This window comes from Marmota monax, unplaced genomic scaffold (assembly GCF_021218885.2).
Source record: "Marmota monax isolate L192 unplaced genomic scaffold, Marmota_monax_Labrador192_F-V1.1 WCK01_AAM20220418_F8-fsc00004, whole genome shotgun sequence".
Classification (NCBI taxonomy): Eukaryota; Metazoa; Chordata; class Mammalia; order Rodentia; family Sciuridae; genus Marmota; species Marmota monax.
The window spans coordinates 8,538,795-8,561,126 of NW_026692881.1; the positions used below are offsets into that span (position 1 = coordinate 8,538,795).

Below are 22,332 nucleotides of genomic sequence, written 5' to 3' on the forward strand. Positions count from 1 at the left end.
TAACAGTAATTCTGCCATAATACTTTTTAAGCCCAAACTTTATGCCCTCTTTTTTATGGGTTAGAATTGTTTTTTCCTCCAATGCCAAAGTAAATTTGTTCCTTGGCATTTAAAAGAAACAACCAAGTAACATAATCTCAATGTGTTAAATCAATTTCAATTTCTGGGAAGTGAAAGAATGTGTGTGTGTGTGTGTGTGTGTGTGTAAATTCTTTTCCAAGTCTCTTGGATTGTGCTGACACCATTGTTATTTCTTGAGAATAGATCTTCCCTAAGTCACCCACTCATATTTTAAAACTTGCCAGGATTTGAAATAATTTGATGCATTTTTGGTGCTAAAATTATCCTTGGAGGAAAAATCCTACACACCAAACATTCACACCCCACCCCTTCAGAAAAAAAAAGTCTCTAAAAATGCAGCTCTTTGGTTGTTCATGCCAGTAATCAAGGCTGGAGAATTCACCCTGCCCAAGTTGGGGAGGGAAAAAAAAATTCTGCTGTGCATCTCACAGCACATCTTCATCGCCATCGTAGCTTGGAAGCCTGCTCCTCACACTGCAGTTCCCCTTCTCCTTACAATTGGCATTCTAATTTTTGAGAGCTTCCTTTGTAGCTAAGCAAAAGGAGGAGTGAATCCAAAACCTCCACATCTGCTGAATAGCTGGGTTGCATGGATGGAATGGGTAAGGGCAGAATGAATAAATAAATCATATTGTTAGCTAAGAAACTGTTCCTACTTTTAAGGGTACTAATTATAGTTAAAGAAATGTATCACTTTCTTAAAAAAATGCCTCAGGAATATCTGTGTTATATGAAATGGTATCAGCACCATGACTCCAAAAATAATAACTGCTTCTTTAATTAGTACTAGAGATGCTAGTGATTTAATTAATGATTTTGATTTGTGCTTAACTGGAACATGGCTAGGTTATTTCAGACAGAGGCAACAGTTGTTGTTTTGTTTCATTTTGTTTTGTTTTGTTTTTTAAGATGTTCCAGTAACCTGGGCTACAAACCCCATTTGTTTCACAACTCTAAGGTTACCACACACCTAATGGGTGACCAAAATGTGATGACCTTGAAGAGTTATATGATCACAAGTGTGGACTTTGTCATTTACCTTCAACAATTTGTGTTTCCTCTTCCTGGAAATGTTTACTCCCACCATCCTCTTCTTCCCCAGTCCCCCTTTTCCCCTCCCTCTCTTCCTCCCATCTCCCTACTTCTTCTGCCTGATTCAGTTTACCTTCCCACTTCACCCCAAAGGTCAACTAAAGTAGGTGCACTCCCTGATGTCCTCCCCGTTAATACCCTTCCTTTGCCACTTAGCAAGCCCAGTTGTAGCTGGTTTTACCATCTGATTCCTCCCACTAGATGGGAGTGGGGGTGGGGGAGGCAGTGACTGAGTGCTTTAATCCTAGTATTTTATTTGGCACAGAGCAGACTCTCAAAAAATGGTGGGCAAGAGATGTTAAGATGCCCTACCTACTGAGTTGTGTAAGGTTCCAAAATGAGAAGAGGCATTTGAGATTAAGTTTCAGATGGTGAGTCCATAGATGTTAGGTAGTTTCATAAAAATGGAATATACATAAAAATTGTTTTATCATCCCTATATTTAAGTGGACGTATGATACAGCTGGTGATTGTCTCATGAATGAGGGGAATTGGGAAGGAAAATCTTCATTGATTACTTTCTCTGTTCCAAGCATTTTCACATATTCTTATTAATCCCTCTAGCAATCCTGGAACTAGATATTAATATCTTGTACTTACAGGTGAGGAAACTTACAGGAGACCAAGACACTTGCCAATATCACACAGTAAATTGCAGAGCCAGAATTTAAACCTAGATTTGCCTGCCTCCAGAACCCAAGTTTGCTTGCCTACCAGATGTTGCCCTTACAGAGGGAAGTCATAGACAATTATCCTGTTCACCCCTCCCTCCATTTCTCACTCCACAGACCTGATAAAACACATGGACACTAGGAGAAATTGCCTAAGGCACATGAGCCAAATGGTAGCTGAGATGGGAATAGCACAGGACTTTGCATGAGTTTTGGCCCAGAGGCCAGAAAAAGACCCTCATCCATAATGTAAGTCAACAAATCCACTGGACTTTGGTGATTAAGCTCTAATTCCCCCCCACACACACAAAATCAAGAAACTATATGAATTTTTAAAGAGACTGGTAAAAGAAAGTCAATGTTATATACCCAGGAAAGAGAGGATGAGAACATGCATCATAACAACAGGTATCTAGATTAAGAAAACAATGATGTACATATTATTATATTTCATTATATATACATATATTATTATATTTTATTAAATAGAAGATACATTATTATAAATAGTCATGATAGAACCATGGTGGAGCAAAATCTTGACTATGATGGAAATGACTTTCATTAGTTTGTCTGAACCTTTCTAATATATAACCTGAGCTAAGTTTGAGAAGGATTTTATGGGTATGATAGTGGGGAAGCAGGATGGTCACACTTGGTTGAAACACACTGTGAATCTCACACGAATGGCACCTAATGGTCACCTGAGCACACCCTGCATTTTAATGACTAGCTTCTGGCACACAGGCTGTTCCTGAGGCACACCAATTCTATTACATAAACGTGTACATACACACATACAGACATGCACGCAAAAAACTCCTATGCATTTTTCAAGGTGCTGCTCAAATGCAATGAATTTGAAAAGTCCATCTAGATTGTACTAGGGAAATTTTGACTATTTCTTCCTCAGAACACTCATGAATCATTGTAGTACTTCTGCTCTATTTTGTTGCAATGCAGCTTCTGTTAGACTTAGAAGTAAACAAGAGTATAACTATGTTTTCATCATCTCAGTAGCCTCAGAGCCAACCTGTCGATGCTAGGTGTACAATAGATGCTCAATAAATGTTGAATAAGACTACCTAAATGAGAATGCTTCTTGCACTTCATAATCTCATATCACCACCAGAGGGCAATGTAATCAAGATTACTATATGCTGTAGATGCCTTTCCAGGTAACAGAAGTAGTTTTTAAAAATGTATCTAATTTCTCAGATGTTCATTGTACATTTTGCCATGTTTTTCATCAATTCTACATTTAATCTTGAGGAAAAATTCCACAAATGTAAAAAAGAACACTTGAAACAGACTTGCCAGTGTATGGAGTCTGGGATTAACTCCCTGGCCAGGAGAAAAGAAACTACAGACTAAAAAAGAGATGAAGCAGCTATCTGAATAAATCAGTGCTATATCTTTAACATTTTAAAAATGTCCAGGTCTCTATATTGTTCTGAGGGTGAAGTCAAGCATCATTATATTTAAGAAAAACCTAGGGACAAGGGAATAAGCATTTATGAAACCCAGGAAGTAAAAAATCAAGTCCAGTGTTCATTCTAAGAAGTTTCTATATATTTACTTCTGAGGCAGGATGGAGCTCAGAAGCATAGCACTTTGCCTAGTGCCTAGCCCATGTGATGACTTGGGCTCAATTCCTAGTTCCACAAAAATATTAGGTTAAATTAAAAACAATGCTTATTTCTGAGGCATACCAATTCTATAAGCTACTTTTCCTTGTTTAGATTCCAGGCCACTGATCAGACAAAAATCCAAATGTCAAGTGTCTGATGAGCCATACCTTCTGTTTGTTGTAAATAAACATTGAAGGCTACTCGGTGACCATTGCCATGCTGCCAGAGAATGCTTCTTCAGTGAAGCCTTTCCCCACAAAATTTTTCCAGGCACTTCTAACTATAAAACAAATACAGAAACAAACACCACATTGGTTTTGCTACCATAGTTCTTTGCTTGTACCTCCATAATAGTGCCCCTCATGTTCTACCTTAAGAACCCTTCCTAGACTGGAACTTCTAGAAGGTCAGAGCATGTTTGCTCATGCTTCTAACACAAAGAAAATGTATTAATATCTTACACATAGTTTTTGGTAGATTTTGTTTCATTAAACAAAATGAAATTGAGTTCATGTTCTGGTGACTGTGAATCTGAAACCTACTATTTTTAGTCTGTTTTCATTTTCTGTTCACACAGCTGATTTAGCAGCACTACATATCAGTTTTAAACTTGGATGGATTCTTGTGTGATTAAAGAATTTTCTATTATAAACATGCAAAGCCAGTACCACAATTTAGTTATCAGATACTTATTACTTAGCCTAAATCGAGCTCCCATTCTCTCACCTGTATTTTTAGGAAGGATAAACAAAAATAATGTTTTAAAACCCCAAATTAATAACTAATATCCTTTTATTACTTTCCATTGTTCATTGTTATGGTTTGGATATAAGATGATCCCAAAAGCTCCTATGATAATGTAGAAGGTGAAATAATTAATAATTGTGAGAGCTGTAACCTAATCAGATTAATCCATTTCATGGATTAATAATTTGAAAGAACTAACTAGGTGGAAACTGTAGGCAGACAAGGCATGGCTGGAGGAGGTGGGTCACTGCAGATGTACCTTTGGGGATTATATCACATCCCCCTGGTTCCTCCTTCTCTTTCTCTGCTTTCTGGTGGCCATAAGTTAAGCAGCTTCCCTCTACCATGCCCCTCTATCATGAAGTTCTGCCTCACCCTGGGCCCAAAGTGATGGAGTTGGCTAACTGGGGTTGGAACTTCTACAACCATGAGCCCAAAATAAACTTTTTCTCCCTAAGTTGTTCTGTCAGGTATTTCAGTCACAGCAATGAAAACCTAACTAACACACTCATGAATCCTGTTTCAAATGGCCAATCTAACTGCATTTTCACATCAAATAAGTTTATTATAATCTTTATAATGAATTCAAGCATAAATAATTACCAACAGTTGAATAATTGTTCTAATACTGACGGATATAATTCTAGCCTTAATCATTTATTTATTTGTTCAATAAATGTGTATTAAGTGCCTACTGGGTGTCAGGTTCTGCACTTGGCACTGGGGACAGTGGTGAACAAAGGAGTCAATGTCCCTGCCCAAGTAGTGCTTGTGTTTCAGTAGGAGTGAAAACAAAGGAACAGGATGATTTATAAAGATTAAGTAAGCCTGTGCAGCAGTATTTGACAATATTTGTATTACTTAATTTAAGCTTTTTAAAGTTTTAAAACAGCTTGAGTTTCACAGTTTCCAGTGTTTAGGGAACTCCTTTGTTTAGGATACCAGTGGATAGAAGCTCTTTAGGTCCCCTCTACCTTGAATAGTCTAGTCACAAATTTCCTGACTATATTAGTTTTCTAGTTTTTGTGGTATCAAAAATTCCACAAATTTAGCAGCTAAAAACAATATTCATATATGATCTTACAGATCTATAGGTCAAAAGTTCAGGGAGGTTTGGCTTGTCTCTACTTAGAGACCCACAAGGCTAAGGTCAAAATGTCAGCTGTCTGGCTTTTTTCTGGAGACTCGAGGAAGAATCTGTTCTAAGATCATCCAAGTTGTTGGCAGAATTCAGTCCCATGAAGGCGGGCTGAGGTCCCTGTTTCCCAGCTGGCAACCAGCCAGGGACCTCTCTCTCAGTTCCTTAAAGTCACTAAGATTCCCTCTCTAAGTCACTAAGATATAGCCCCCTACATCATCAAAGCCAGCAATGACACTGAGTCTTTCTGATTTCTGTTGCCCACTTAGATAATCTCTCTGTCTTAAGATCAATTGTGTCATACAATATAAAACAATCACAGAAGTGAAGTCTCATCACAGGTTCTGGGTAGGAGGATGAGACTAGGGACCATCTTAAAATTCTGCATACCTTGTTGTCAATGGAATTTCTGCCTCAAGGGATTTAGACACCTCTATTGCCAGACAAAAAGATTTCAGACTCATGCCAAAGATAAGTGCTGTAAAATCATATTCATTTATTTAAGAAATTAAGGTGTGCAAGTTGAAATTTTATAGAAACTACATTAAAATTGTATTCATCCCCTTCTTTTTATGTCTTTTCCCCATAAAACATAATACACTTTTCAGGAGAGTTAAATGTAAATAGCAGATACATTGAGTACTTCCAAGTAACTGAAATAAATTCAATTAAGAATATTAATGAATTCTCATTTACCAAAATATTTTAATGCTCAATCCTCTAAGGTATGAGTTAATAAACAATGATTTTCTTTTGTCCATTTTTTTGAAAGAGAGAGAGAGAGAGAAACTTTTTAATATTTATTTTTTAGTTTTTGGTGGATACAACATCTTTATTTTATTTTTATGTGGTGCTGAGGATCGAACCCAGCGCCCTGCGCGTTACCACTTGAGCCACATCCCCAGCCCCTCTTTTGTCCATTTTTAACTGTCATTCATTAAATTTTAACACTTCGCCATTTTATCAACATAATATAGATCGATATGGTGACCTGATATTTGGGGAAAAAACAGTAATAATGGTGCCTATCAATTTTATGCAGCAGTTTTTTATGGAATTGAAGATTAAAGGAACTGTCAGTTTTGTTTAAATTTTTGGATCTGTTGATTATTTGAGATGGCAATTCAGTTTTCATTAATGATTGCTTAAAACCCATTTTATCTACCATACAAAAGGCATAAAATTTGTGTCATTGTGGCTGCCTTGAAATCACTTTTTATGCTAACAAACAGAAAATGTATGATTTTAAGTTTTGAGAGCATTTATCTCTGTCAGATATATTACAAACAAGTAATTCAAACTATCAAACTGTTAAATTCTTATGAATTTAACATAGTTTCCTTTAAAGTTTCTAAAATAAAGTTTATGAAGTAAGCACTTTTACTCTCTGAAATGATATCTGTCCAAACATTACACTAGGCACAATGCCACCCACTTCAGAATCACCTATTGTAGCTTATTAAAAATGAGGAATACTTGGCTCACCCCAAAGTTACCATCCAGCTAGGATTTACTTTATTGTTTGCAACAACAACAACAATGAAAAAAAATTTAAATGAAAGGAGATTAAATGAGATTTTATAAATAAGTTCAGTGAATTGTCAATGTCAGCTAAAATTGCTTTATTTTTTTCCTCTCCACCCTCCATGGTGTCAGCTTCATTCTGAAGAGAGCTATCTTCTATTCCCTGAGAATCTTCTTCCTGTATCACATCTTAGAAACAAGAGGAGGTTGTTTCTGCAAGTACTCTAAAGAAGCATTCTCCCTTAAAATAGAAAAATACTTCTTTACCTGAATTGAGTCAAGTGCCCATTCCTGAGCTGAATAATTCAGTCATGAGATGGGCTCACACTAATTAACTCTAAGCAATGTGCCTACACCTATATCCAGACATGGAGACACCTTCTCCTAAAGCACACTAGGTAAGAATGGGAGGATGTGTATGAACAAGATAAGGAGAAATTGATGAGAAAACACCACAATGCCTATACGCTTCTCAGACTCTATAGCCACAAAGGCAGTACACTTAAATTCCCAGGAATGTCATTCTCATAGAATACAATGTAAAGATCCACCCTTTCGCCACCCTCCATGATAATTTTGCAACTTGACAACTTTAATCTCTAGGTAAAGTCTGAATTTTAATAAGCTCTCCAAAGTAATTCTGTTATCCATTTTTAACTGGCTTTCATTAAAATTAAACATTCCATTATTTCATCAACAGACTATGGATACATATGATGTGCTGATATCTGAAAAGACAAAAAATAAGCCTATCAATTTTATACAACATTTTTATGGAGCTGAAGAATAAAAGAAGCGTTAAATTTTTGGATCTGACTGTTGACTATTTGAGATGACAATTCAATTTTTCAAACAACTTTGAGGACCACTGTACTAGACTGTAAACTCCTTAGGGATAGTTCGATTAATTTATATTTAAGACACCAAATCAAATATATTGTTGTGTACTCTGCAGTAAGTTAACAACATTGGTTACTTGGTGACTTGTTTTTACCAACAGGAAAGTTGGTAAGAGTCTCTAAAATTAAAACATTCAGCGTTACACAACTTACAGTGAGAGATAGATAAGAGTTTTGACATTACACTGGAATTTCTGGGCTTGCAAACAAATGTCTCATCAATAGCAATAGACAAAAGAGTCTACAAGCCCAGAAAATCCAGGGTAATGTCAAAACTCTTATATCTCTCTCTTAGGACCAGATTTGTCCTTAGAAAGGGGTCTCAAAGAGGTTTTAATCAGTATGAATTACAAAAGCATATGAGTATTAAGGTACTTATGAAACATCTTGACTTTCACTATGAGCTTTTTTACAAATATATTAATACTTCTACATTGACAGCATATTTCCTAGAAAGTAGATTTTTAGTGCCACTTAGCTTCCTGCAACTAAATAAATCTCCTTTGCAGTGAAAAGAAGGGTCATAGATAAGAAAAAAATGGTTCATAATCATCAGAATGCAATTTTGGATCCTTTGAAGCTAGGAACTTGTTGACATCCTGGAAGGTGTCCTTATGTGGGTAATCCCTACTTCATAGGATGCTTTTACCCCATGGTTGATGAAGTGACTCAGCATGCCAGCCTCCTATGAAGAAATATATGACTGAAATAGCTCCAGTAAGGCTTAAATCACCTCATTAGTTGTGAAGATTTAACATGTACATGAATGCTTCTGCCTAAAAATGGTGATATTGAAAATCCCAATTTCACATTTGCCTGCCCTTTAAAAATCAATTACAGAGTGGCATCAGCAGGATGGTAGAATAGAATTTTCGATCACTGGTTCCCTCACAGAACATTAATTTTCTCACTTTTTCTTATCTCTGACCAGTTTTTTCATTGTGAAGGGGATACTCATATAGTTTTCTAACAATGATAAAAACTTCTTTTGGAAACACCTTTCTGAGAACAAATCTGGATTCTTAGTGACAACCCTATTATTCCCACTGCTTCTGATATGACATTTTCAAGTAAGAAACCATGCAAAAGAACCAAACAAAAATTTTGGAGCTAAAGAACATGATAACTGAAATGAAAGTTTCCAGAGAGCCTCAACAGCTGACAAAGCCTACAGGAAAAAATCGCTGAGCTTGAGGACAGGTTATTTTAAATTTATCCAATCAGAAGAACAAAAAGAAAAAAAATAATTAAAAAAACCTAGAAAGTCTACAGGATTATGGGACATCATCAAGTAGATCAATATATATATATATATATATATATATATATATATATATATATATATATATATATTATGAGAGTCTTGGAAGCAGAGAAAAAGAAAAGGGGCAGTAAGTATATTTTAAAAAGTAATTATAGAAAAACCTCCCACATCTGAAGAAGGAAATGCCTCCAGATTCATGAGGCCCAAGGACCCCAAATAGATTAAACATAAAAACATCTTCATGGAGACACATTATAATTAAATTGCCATGAATTAAAGAAAAGGAGAATTTTAAGTGTAGCAAGAGAAAAACAACTCATTACATTACAAGGAAACCCTCCATCAGGCTCAGTGGATCTCTGCAACAATCTTACCGACTAGAAGAGATTAAGATCATAGATTCTAAGTGCTAAAAGAATAAAGCTTCCAACCAAGAAAACTCTAAATAAGGCAAAGTGGTCCTTGAGAAATGAAGATACATAAAGACAAACAAAAGCTAAGGGAGTTCATTCCCACCAGACCCGCCTTATAAAGGGGTTTAGGTCTCTTGCTGCAGCAACGCTAGGGCAGGAAGAGGAGCTCGGTAAGGCCAAGATGAATAAAAATGAGACACAGAAGAACACCATGCCTACCAAAGACACCACTGAGCAGGAAAAGTGGAGTGAAATTTCTTAAGAGCCTCAAGGATTCCTCATGCCCATCTCTCTGAGTCCCCAGTTGGGACGTGGAGGAAGAGCCACCTGCAAGCTGCACTGTGAACCCCGGCATTATTATGAAAATATGTGAAAACTCGTTGTAAAGGCAAGGATATAATCAAATTCAAAATACTTTAATGTTATATTAGGTGGTATGTATGTCATTTTTAACCCTAGTAGAAAAAAATTTAAAAAACAAAATAATATAACTACAGCTACAATAATTTGCTACTGGATGTACAATATAAAAAGATGCAAACTGTGGCATCAAAAAAATAAAATGTGGGGGATTAAATTAAAGAGTTTTGTATATAGTGTTAAATTGTTACTTAGACTATTGCAACCCTAAAATTTTTATATGTCTTATTTATGGTAAGCACAATGAAAAGATCCATGCTAGACACACAAAAGGTAAACAGAATAGAATCAAAGCATACCACTACAGAAAAGCATCAAATCATAAAGAGAGATAGTAAGAGAGGAATATTAAAACAAAGGAGCTAAAAAACATTTGGAAGACAATTAACAAAATGGCAATAGTTAAGTCCTTATCTATCAATAATTACTTTAATTGTAAATGGATTAAATTCTCCAATCAAATGACAGAGTGGAGGAATGAACTGAAAAGAGAAAACAATATCCATCTATATGCTGCCTATAAGAGATTTATTCAGCTTTAAGGACAACACATTGACTAAAAATGAAGAAATGGAAAAGATACCCCATACAAATGTTAAACAAAGGAAAACAGAGGTAGCTACTTATAGCACATAAAATAGAGTATGTCAAAAAGAATAACAAGAGGTAAAGATAATTATATGATAAAGGAGTCAGTACACTAAAAAGATATAGCCATTGTAAATATATGCTACCTGCATCAGAGCACCTAAATATATAAAGCAAAAGAGAAACAGACCTGAAAGAAGAAATAGCAGTATAATAATAGTAAGGAACTTAGACATCCTGCTTTCAACAATGGATAGGTCATCAAGAGAGAAAATTAATATGGAAATAGAGGATTTGAATGACATTATAGATCAAATAGACCTAAAAGACATAACAGAATATTCCATCCAACAGCAGCAGAATGTGCATTCTTTTCAAGTATATATACATTCTGTGAACATTATCCTGGATCAATTATATGTTAGACCACAAAACAACTCTTAAAAAATATAAGGAGACTGAAACTATACAAGTAACTTTTTCAACCACAATGATTTAAAATTTGAAATGATATAAAATTCGAAATTTGGAGGAAAACATATAACAGCAGGAAAATTGGAAAATTTACAAATATGTATACAAATACCTGGGGTAGGGAGGGAAAGGGAGAGACAAAGAAAAAGAGGAAAAATATAAAAGATCTCAAATAAGCAACTTAACTTTAAGTCTCAGGGAACTAGAAAAAGTTAGCAGAAGGAAGGAAATAATAAAGGAAAGAGCAGAAATACATGAAACATAGACAAGAGAAATAAATTATCAATGAAACGAAGAGTTGGCTTACTTGAAAAGATCAACAGCATTAAAAAATCTAAAAAAAAAGGAAGAGGAGACTCAAATAAATTGTAAATGAAGAGCAGACATTATAACTGATACCACAGAAATCTAAAGAATCATTTAAAAACTATGAACAATTATATGACAATAAACTGTATAACCTAGAAGAAATGGAAAAGTCTCAGAAACATGAACTCTACTAAGACTGACTCACAAAGAAATAAAAACTCTAAACAGACTAAGAATGAGTAGGGAGACTGAATTGGTAAACAAAAACCTCCTAACAAAGAAAAGCCTAGAACCCGATAGCTTCACTGGTAATTTCCACCAAACATTTAAAGAAAATTTATCTTTCTCAAATAGTGGAAGAGGAGAGAACATTTCCAAACTAATTTTATAGGGCCAGCATTACCCTGATACCAAAAGCCAGAGGATTGCAAATTAAGGTCAACATGGACAACTTAGCAAGACTCTGTCCCAAACTAAAAAATAAAAAGGGGAGGAATGTTGAGCACAATGGTAGAATCCTCCTGAGTTTAATTCCCCCATCCTGCAAAAAGCAAACAAAAATCACCTTGTATATATCTTAAAAATCTTGAAAAAATTAAACTCCAATACCTGATGTGTTAATTTACTAAAATCTTTCCAGAATGCACTCTGTCAATCAAAGAATTGTTTTAATGTAGTAATAATTGCAGAGCCCCAACAAGCAATCTCTGTAAAATATTGGTAACAATATTTGTTGAGCCTGTGAGCCAAAAATATGCTAGTATGTTAAAAGCTGGGAACCTCTGAATCTATCCTCAAAAACCTTGAAAGAAGAGAAAAAAGGCTAGCCCAAGATGCTTATATTTGGTTTCCACCTTAATAAAGAGTGATTATTTCAGTAGCTCTTGTAGAAAATGTTCCATTCAGATGCTGGACAACAAGGAGGCACTTAGTAGGCCTTCAGTGCAGTCCTCTATTATAGCCAAATCTACTATGGGTTATAATATCCTAAATGGTATACAATTATGGAATTTGGTGGGGGAGGTACCAGGGATTGAACTCAGGGGCATTCAACTACTGAGCCACATCCCCAGACCTATTTTGTATTTTATTTAAAGACAGGGTCTCATGAGTTAATTAGTGCCTCTCTTTTGCTGAACTCAAGATTCTCTTGTCTCAGCCTCCTGAGCCTCTGGGATTACAGGCATGCACCAACACATGCAGCTCAATTACAGAATTTTGAAAGGAACAAAATGTATTCATTTCTGCCATAAAATTTATTGAGCAACTATTCTGTTCTTTACAGAGAATTAGGAGATGAATCTGAACAGCTTACCAGATATGATTCTTAATTTCTCCATGTATAAAATGGGGATGAGTCCCTACTCTACAGCAATACTCAAAGTAGGTTCCTGAGAATACATAAGCCAATCCAGTAAAAGTGCTGAGCACCATCTCTAGTACCAAGTAATGCTTATTAAGTTAAAATGGACCATAGTTCACAAATCCCTTTTGTATGTTCTCTCATTTTCCCTTACAACACTGTGTAAGGGTAAGAAAACTAACTTAGAGTGATTTTGCCAAAGCCACATAATTAATTAAATATCAGAAAAGCCAGAATTGAAGCCTATTTTCACGGTTCAAAAATTTCTTCTTTCCAATAGTTGGAGTTAAACCATAGAGGCATCTTTTCTAACTTTGAAAAAGAAAGTCTGTGCTTTCATAAAGATTATTGCAATTCCTAAACTACTAACCATAGAATTAAGACAGGAAGATAATACATTTTACTTAATTAGAGTTGTGCCTTAAAATAGTTGGTTACACCAATGGAAATCAACCAGTTGACTAGTTTATAGATTAGCTAAGACAAGAAAATCTATGGGCTTATATGTGTGTTTGTATGTATATATGCATGCACATGTGCTAAGTGTAACAGTAATGTGTTTAGCTGCAAATGACAGGAAAAATTAGTATGGATTTAAACAAGATAGGGATTTATTTGACTCATGAAACAGGCAATCCAAATATAAGCAGCCCAAGCTGTTGTAGAAGTTCTACAACTTCAGGAATGTTCCTGATTCCTTCCAAAGATTGCAGCATCACATCCAAACATCATATCCTCATTTCAAGAATAATAATAGCAAACGTTTTCTCTATAACACTCAGTTTATACCTCATTGGCCAGAATTATGTCACATTATCATTATTTCCCATAAGAAAGTCCAGCTAAGAAACCACTTTTAACTTAGCAGCATGCCATTCCAAGTTAAATCAGAATTCTCTTAACGAGACAAAAAGGAAGAATGACTAGAAATGCCTGTCATTCTGATATGATGTTTTCAGCAACCTTAGAAACCATATGCAGGCATTTCAATATTTACTGCTATTAACATGTTCTTCTAAAATAGGTTCTAAAATATCTCCACAGCACTGAGCTAAGATGTGGTAAAAATGTAGTTTGTTCACCCACAAATGCAAATATATAGAGATAGATAGATTTGTATATGCATGCAAACATATACATGATAGATATTTGTATATATGCAAAGATATTGTATACATGCAAATATATCTTTATCTATCTATATATAAAGTTACTTGATATTTTAGGCTTGTTATGAGAGCTCTTTAAGCCCTGTTCTCATTACTTTGGTGAAGATTGGTTTACACATATTCCTGAATAATGAGATTGAGATATAGTAAAGCTCATCAGTTAGGGTGCCACTAATTTGGGAGGTGTTCTTTTATAGTTGAGATGCAACTCTAGAGCTGTGCTATCCAATGGTGGCTATTTAGATATAAATTAAATTTTAAAAATTAAAAATTCAGTTCCATGCTCACCATAGCTACATTTCAACTACTCAAAGACCACATGTGTGGGCCGGGGTTGTGGCTCAATGGTAGAGCGCTTGCCTAGCAAGCGTGAGGCACTGGGTTTGATCCCCAGCACCACATAAAAATAAACAATTAAAATAAAGGTATTGTGTCCATCTATGACAAAAAAAACCACATGTGATTAATAGTTACTCTGAGATAGTAGAACTATGGAATATTTCTACCATTACAAAAAGTTCTATTGATAGCATTTGCTCTATAAGATCAAGATTTTTAAGAAGCAAAACCAGGACCAAATCATCTGAGTGTAGTTCATCACTCAAAAGTATTTCTCTAACTCTTCTTTGGAAATAGAAACCCCTTTACAAGTTACATTAAGTAAACATCATGTTTTATGTATTTTGAGTTTATAGCTTCCTTAACAGCACATTCCAGGTACACATGCTATGGGTGGGGATTTAAGAAGTAATTGGACTTGGTGTTTCCCCTCTATGCCATGACTTATTTTGGGGGAAAAATGACTAAGATGTAATGTAATAGACATATAAATGTAAGTATGTATATGTTCTGGGAGCTAAAAGAAAAAGATGATTCTAAAATCAGGAGGTTATAAAATTCTTTACAAATTCAAATGAATGCCATACCAAGAGGTTTGGACTTTTATGGAAAGATCAGCTTGTTACGAATTCTGGGTTTGAAAAACATGCAACGCCATCTCCCCATGTTTTAAAACTATTAAAACATTTTAAGCAAAAGATTGGTAAAAATATATATGTATTTTCAAGGGGCTATTCTGGTGGCAATTACAGCAGGTAAGAAACTGAAGGCAATACCTGTTGCAAGCTATAGAAATAACCTGGGTTCAAGATAGCAAAAGCCTTGATGAGGTCAGTGAGAATGGGAATCCAGATAGAGAATAGACTGAAGAGAGGTCTGTTTAAAAATTCAAAGCTTGATGAACATCTATTCTACAATTTGACTCTAGATAACATTGTGTAATTTAAAAATATTCATCTTCTAAAGGTAAAGATTTATCCCATCACTGGGTATATTCTAAAAAATGAGTTGCAGAGATTCAATAACTGCATTTTAGTATGTTGTTTTTACTTTTTAAAGAGGAAGGAACAGTGTGTGTGTGTGTGTGTGTGTGTGTGTGTACAGAAAAATAGTTATGGAAGATTTTGTAAAGATACAGATCAGGGTATTAGTGAATACCTATATTTGGGCAGGTTCATAGTGTTTGTTTTCTTCATTTTGCTAATCTATGGTTTCTATTTTTTTCTTTCATGACAATTTGTTGCTTTTCGGGGGGTGGGCAGTACCAGGGATTAAACTCAGGGGCACTTGACCACTGAGCCACATTCTAGCCGTATTTTGTATTTTATTTAGAGACACGGTCTCACTTAGTTGCTTCGTGCATCGACCTTGCTGAGGCTGGCTTTGAACTCGTGATTGTCCTCTCTCAGCCTCCCAAACCGCTGAGATTACAAGTATGTGCCACTGCGCCCAGCATGTTGCTTTTTTTTTTTTTTTTAATAAAAGAATGGTTGTTTTTAAAGTAGGAATTTCAAAGAGTCACAATAATTATACCTAAGAAAGTATTCTCACAATGTTTTTAACAATGCCAACATGGCTAACATAAGTACATTTCCCCAAGTTTACTACTTTAGGACAACACTCAATTGAAATGTAAAAAATTTTAAAAAAAGTGTTAAAAAATGAGTTGCACTATTTCATAACCTTATCTTCCACAATAGTTATATACCATTCTTAAATGATTGCCAGAGCCTACTTTGCTGTTATTCACTACATTAGTATTACTGTATGTAATTAAAATAGAAGTTATCTATAATTTCACCTATTCCCTTTTAATCTAGTCTTTTTCTTTTACAGAAATAATGAGTTCTCTAACTCCCTCTGCCACCCTACAAAACCCTATTCCCCAGAGGTATTTCATCTTCCTAAATCTACCTAAAAACTCACTATTTAATGAGTTCAGGTTTCCCCTCTGGACTAAGAAGGTACAATGCTTCTTCTGTCTCATCTCCATTTATTCCAAGGCTAACAAGTTTATACGTGGATGCCACATTTAGCAGAGCCAAAAAGCAACTTCTCTACACCTCTGTACAGAACAGTCAAAGATCTCTATATGTCCTGCTCCACAAACATCTCCTCTCCCTACTTGCCAGAAGTACCACATGGCTGTTAAGAATGTGTCTCTCAAGCCCACAAATTCTCTCAGAGCTATCACACTACAGCCTCTCCAGTTCCCAAACTGGAGCATGTATAAAGGAGGGACAGGGTGGTGAATTGAGAGGAATATATTTAATAGGAAGTACAAGCAAACATCAATGAGCTAGTTACAGGTGATAATGGACATGTTTAGAAATGGGTTGTCTACTCTGGTGCAGTGGAAGAAATTAACATTTCTGACTTGCCTTGTTTTGTCAATATTTAAGCATTTGTTCTATTGAATGTGACTACTTGTACAGACATACTTTTGTTTGCCTCACACATGAAAAGTGAAAGCATAAGGCATGTAATCCAAGTGGTTTCTGATCCAAGCATTTTTATAGCATATTATTAAATCTAGCTCAAAAATAATAGGAAAGATAATACCTTCCCCCCTAATATTTGCTCTATCAATCCAGACTCAACAGCACAGAATATCTTGAATTGTATTAAAAAATAAAGGCTTCACTTTATAAAATACCATTTGAGGTGTTATTTTATCAATGATCAGCATGCCCACCTGCTGAAAGTAGAAAATAATGGCATGCTCCTCTCTCCATGGGTGAGTATTTCAGGTTTAAGATGGAAAGTTCTGAAAAAAGAAAGGAGGAGGAGGCTGTTATAATGTGTGTATACATCGTTTCCCTCCAGAAAGAATTAGTACTGAAATGCTTTTGCTGGCTTTATGACACAGATTCCATACCTTTTGTTAATTAACAAGGAAACAGGTGGTGACAACAACTACATCAAAACTAGAAAGGCTTTCCAAATTGAAATCAGACTATCATTTTGAAGACAATATGGAACACTATTGTACTTATTACATTGGTTATTTCAAGATCAGCTTGTTACAAATTCTGGGTTTGAAAAACATGCAACTCCATCTCCCCATGCACTGCAACTAGGAGTTATACTAATACATGAATGTAGAAAACAACAGATGACTAAAAAATCATCTTTGGATTTGTTTTATTATCATTCTTATATTTGAATCTTGAGTGTCCTCGATCAGAAAATTCATTCAACCTTAAGCTATGAAGTCTCACCCTAAAAATCCGAAGACCTGAATGTCGAGAAATTCTCTATTTTTAATAGGCAGCACAGTCCTTTCTTACTCCCTCCCTTCTCTTGGATCAGCAGGTGTCTCTGCCGCTCCAGTAGATCGAGAAAAGGAAAAGGAGGGGGCGATGAGAAAGGAAAGGAAATTGTCTACGTATTTTGGTGGTGGAGGTGGGAGGTATTTTAATATGATTAAACTCTCCAGTTTTAACGTTCTTAACCATATTTTATAATGATCTGCTATTAAGGATTATGCAGCAGAGTTTGGGTATGTCCATCTGTAACTTATAAACGGAAAGGAACAAGGAATAGGAGGCAGCACAGGGATGGGGTGGGGGAGAGCAAATGTGGGCGCGTGGGGACGGGAAGGGAGAGGCGGATTTGGCAGTCAGAAAGGGGACGGGAGGAACAAAAATGGAAACTGTGGCCTGGCTGCCCTGCCCCATTGTGTGCGTGTGTGGGGTTGGGGCCCACAATGTCGCACTCCCCTCCTCCCACTCCGGGCTTTTCCTTTGCTGGTCTAGGCCACTAAATATAATGTACAAAAGGTCAATAGCCAAGAAAAGAAAGGTCATCTCCCGAGGATGCGCAGGCTTGCTGCCGGGCGACCAGGAATCGGCAGGGCAAGCGGCGGTCCCAGGGCGCGTGGCTTTGGGGCGTTGGAGGGAAGAAGCCCCAAGATCACCAGCCCAGACCCTTGGGCCCACGGCGCTCGCCCGTCCTCACTACCCCTAGGCGCCTCTGACCAGGGCGGTCGGTGAAGGCGAAGCTGAGCGTCCGCCCGCCTTATGGGTGCCACTGGGGCTCGCCTCATCCCCGTCTGACCCTTTGCAGGGCTCGCCTGGTTGCCCCCGAGTCCAGGCCCTCCTGTGCGGGATCCCCTCCTCGTCATTTCGGGCGGCAATCTCCAAAAAACATGGCGGCCGGGCATCGACCGCGGCGCCTCCTCTCCGGGTCCTCGGGGTTGACGAGGTTAGCTGCGGCCAGCGCCCGGGACCCGCGGCGGGCAAACCCGGGAGGTGCGGGGGAGGCCCGGGCCGAGAACTGGAAGGAGCGGCGCGTTGCCGAATCCGCTAGCCAGGCGCGCGCGGGGGCGGCGGGAGGGCGCGGGCTCGGGCTCAGGCTCGCGCGCGGAGGCGCGGACGCGGGCGGGGGCGGAGCGGCAGCGGTGTTTGGAAGCGGCAGCTCAGAGCCCTCTCGCGGCCGCGGCGGCAGCAGCGCCAGCCCCAGCAGCAGTCCGGCCGCCGCCGCCGCCGCCGCCGCCGCCGCCGCCGCCTCGCGCTCTTGCCATCCGGCCCGACATGAGTGAGGCGGAACGGGCGCCTTCGCCTGCCGCGCCGCTGGCGGTGGCGGCGGCCGCCTCTGAGGAAAAGAAAGGGAAGGAACCGGAGCGCGAGAAGCTGCCACCCATCGTGCCCGCCGGCGCCGGCGCGACGGCGGTAGGTACGGGGCGGGGGCCGCTGGCCGCCCCGACGGCAGGAGGGAGGGAGGTCGGGCGAGGGGCGCCCGGGGCCCGCATCTCCTCTGGGGTGCCCGGGCGCTGCCCCCGGTCGATGCATCTGGGTTGGACTTCCTTGGCCGAATTGAAAGAGTTGCGCCTGGTGGACAGCCCCGAACACTTGGCGAGCTGCACCTTTCACGCTCTGGAAATGTTGGGGGTGGCCGGTTCTGATGGACCTTTTTGGTTATTTTCTGGGGCTTAACCCCCTAGCTCCCTGCACACACACGCGCGCGAGCACACACACAGATACTTTTGTCTAAGGGCATGACCTGCATCCTGGAGTGGCATTATCTTTTGGATGAACATACATGTCAGTCAGGCACGGAGCTGCCTGCCTGCCTGCCTTGGAGGTGTGGATATTTCGCTCTTTTCTTTCCCTTCCCCCTTCCGATTGAACAGGCTCTGCGGCGAGTTTCCACTTAATTGTGACCTTTCCGTTGCTCTCAAGGTAGTGGGAGGTAGATGCATGGATGACGGTTTTATTTTTCATATGGTACAGACATGTGACTTAAGTGGGGGGAGGCCTTTTGAACCTTTTATTTAAACTCAACTTGTCTAAGCTTGACAGAGATGATTTCCCAGCCGGATTTTCGGAAGGGTTATTTGGAGAGCGCTCTAGGGCTTCAAACTACATGTTGCCAGATGATGTCATGGGACAGCCCCCTCTCTCCCTTTTCCCGATTTGCACTGGTAGTTTTGACTCTGGTTACTTTTGAACACAATAAAAAAAATTAGCCTCTCGTTTTGAGATTTATGTTTGACATAATATTTAAATACTTTTTGAAAGTTTGCTTTGATATATTCAAAGATTGTGATTTGTCATGCAACTGTGCGTGACAAAATAGTAAAAGTTTAGTGAACATTATACATTATTTATTCCTACTTGCAATTAATTTCTGAAAACCTCCCTCTTAAATGACTAAGAACTTACTAAAATAACTCACTCTTCTTTAAAGTATTAGTACTGGAATAATGTTTTGATTTGATAAGTTTTTGAAATGTCTCAGGGCTGGGAAACTAGAAACTGTTAAAAACAACTTTACTAAGTCAGTGTGGCAAACCGTGAACAGTAATGGTATGAATTTAAAAGCATAGCTACCATTGATAAATCGGACCTGCAATTAGGGATTACCTCGGGAAATGTTTCAAGGAATTTGTCACCCAACTTCTTTTTTTTTTAATTTTTTTTATTTTTTTTTAATTTTTTATTGTGGGTTGTTCAGAACATTACAAATTTCTTGACATATCATATTCCACACTTTGATTCAAGTGGGTTATGAACTCCCACCTTCACCCCATACACAGATTGCAGAATCACATCAGTTACACATCCATTGATTTACATATTGCCATACTAGTGTCTGTTGTGCTCCGCTGCCTTTCCCATCCTCCACCATCCCCCCTCCCCACTTCTCCCCTCCCCTCCCCTCCTCTCTCTCTACCCCCTCCACTGTATAACCCTGAGGGTCTCCTTCCATTACCATGCAATTTCCCTTCTCTCTCCCTTTCCCTCCCACCTCTCATCCCTGTTAAATGTTAATCTTCTTCTCCTGCTCTTCGTCCCTACTCTGATCTTAGTTACTCTCCTTATATCAAAGAATACATTTGGCATTTATTTTTTAGGGATTGGCTAGCTTCACTTAGCATAATCTGCTCTAATGCCATCCATTTCCCTGCAAATTCTATGATTTTGTCATTTTCTAATGCAGAGTAATACTCCATTGTGTATAAATGCCACATTTTTTTTATCCATTCGTCTATTGAAGGGCATCTAGGTTGGTTCCACAGTCTTGCTATTGTGAACTGTGCTGCTATGAACATCGATGTAGCAGTGTCCCTGTAGCATGCTCTTTTTAGGTCTTTAGGGAATAGACCAAGAAGGGGAATAGCTGGGTCAAATGGTGGCTCCATTCCCAGCTTTCCAAGAAATCTCCATACTGCTCTCCAAATTGGCTGCACCAATTTGCAGTCCCACCAGCAATGAACAAGTGTACCCTTTTCCCCACATCCTCGCCAGCACTTGTTGTTGTTTGACTTCATAATGGCTGCCAATCTTACTGGAGTGAGATGGTATCTTAGGGTGGTTTTGATTTGCATTTCTCTGACAGCTAGAGATGTTGAGCATTTTTTCATGTACTTGTTGATTGACTGTATGTCCTCCTCTGAGAAGTGTCTGTTCAGGTCCTTGGCCCATTTGTTGATTGGGTTGTTTGTTCTCTTATTGTCTAATTTTTTGAGTTCTTTGTATACTCTGGATATTAGGGCTCTATCTGAAGTGTGAGGAGTAAAGATTTGTTCCCAGGATGTAGGCTCCCTATTTACCTCTCTTATTGTTTCTTTTGCTGAGAAAAAACTTTTTAGTTTGAGTAAGTCCCATTTGTTGATTCTAGTTATTAACTTTTGTGCTATGGGTGTCCTATTGAGGAATTTGGAGCCCGACCCCACCGACTGTAGATCGTAGCCAACTTTTTCTTCTATCAGACGGCGCGTCTCTGATTTGATATCAAGCTCCTTGATCCATTTTGAATTCACTTTTGTGCATGGCGAGAGAAAGGGATTCAGTTTCATTTTGTTGCATATGGATTTCCAGTTTTCCCAGCACCATTTGTTGAAGATGCTATCCTTCCTCCATTGCATGCTTTTAGCCCCTTTATCAAATATAAGATAGTTGTAGTTTTGTGGATTGGTTTCTGTGTCCTCTATTCTGTACCATTGGTCCACCCGCCTGTTTTGGTACCAGTACCATGCTGTTTTTGTTACTATTGCTCTGTAGTATAGTTTGAAGTCTGGTATCGCTATACCGCCTGATTCACACTTCCTGCTTAGCATTGTTTTTGCTATTCTGGGTCTTTTATTTTTCCATATGAATTTCATGATTGCTTTCTCTATTTCTACAAGAAATGCCGTTGGGATTTTGATTGGCATTGCATTAAACCTATAGAGAACTTTTGGTAATATCGCCATTTTGATGATGTTAGTTCTGCCTATCCATGAACAGGGTATATTTTTCCATCTTCTAAGATCTTCTTCTATTTCTCTCTTTAGGGTTCTGTAGTTTTCATTGTATAAGTCTTTCACCTCTTTTGTTAGGTTGATTCCCAAGTATTTTATTTTTTTTGAAGATATTTTGAATGGAGTGGTTGTCCTCACTTCCATTTCAGAGGATTTGTCGCTGATATACAGGAATGCCTTTGATTTATGCGTGTTGATTTTAAATCCTGCCACTTTGCTGAATTCATTTATTAGCTCTATTAGTTTCTTTGTAGAGCCTTTTGGGTCTGCTAGGTATAGAATCATATCATCTGCAAATAGTGATAATTTAAGTTCTTCTTTTCCTATTTTTATGCCTTTAATTTCTTTCATCTGTTTAATTGCTCTGGCCAGTGTTTCGAGAACTATGTTGAACAGAAGTGGACAGAGAGGGCATCCCTGTCTTGTTCCAGATTTTAGAGGGAATGCCTTCAGTTTTTCTCCA

The 22,332-nt window shown here is 38.1% G+C and overlaps 1 protein-coding gene across 2 annotated transcripts in view; it reads left to right on the plus strand.

Moving 5' to 3' along the window:
- The first annotated feature begins 18,640 nt into the window (after nt 1-18,640).
- Nucleotides 18,641-22,332, plus strand: part of Hectd2 (HECT domain E3 ubiquitin protein ligase 2) — a 78,717-nt gene continuing 75,025 nt past the window's right edge. For both annotated transcript variants that reach the window (XM_046450506.2, XM_046450507.2), the window contains exon 1: nt 18,641-18,795. In XM_046450506.2, coding sequence (XP_046306462.1) covers nt 18,658-18,795 — 138 coding nt within the window. In that variant the 5' untranslated portion in view covers nt 18,641-18,657. The remainder of the gene's footprint in view (nt 18,796-22,332) is intronic.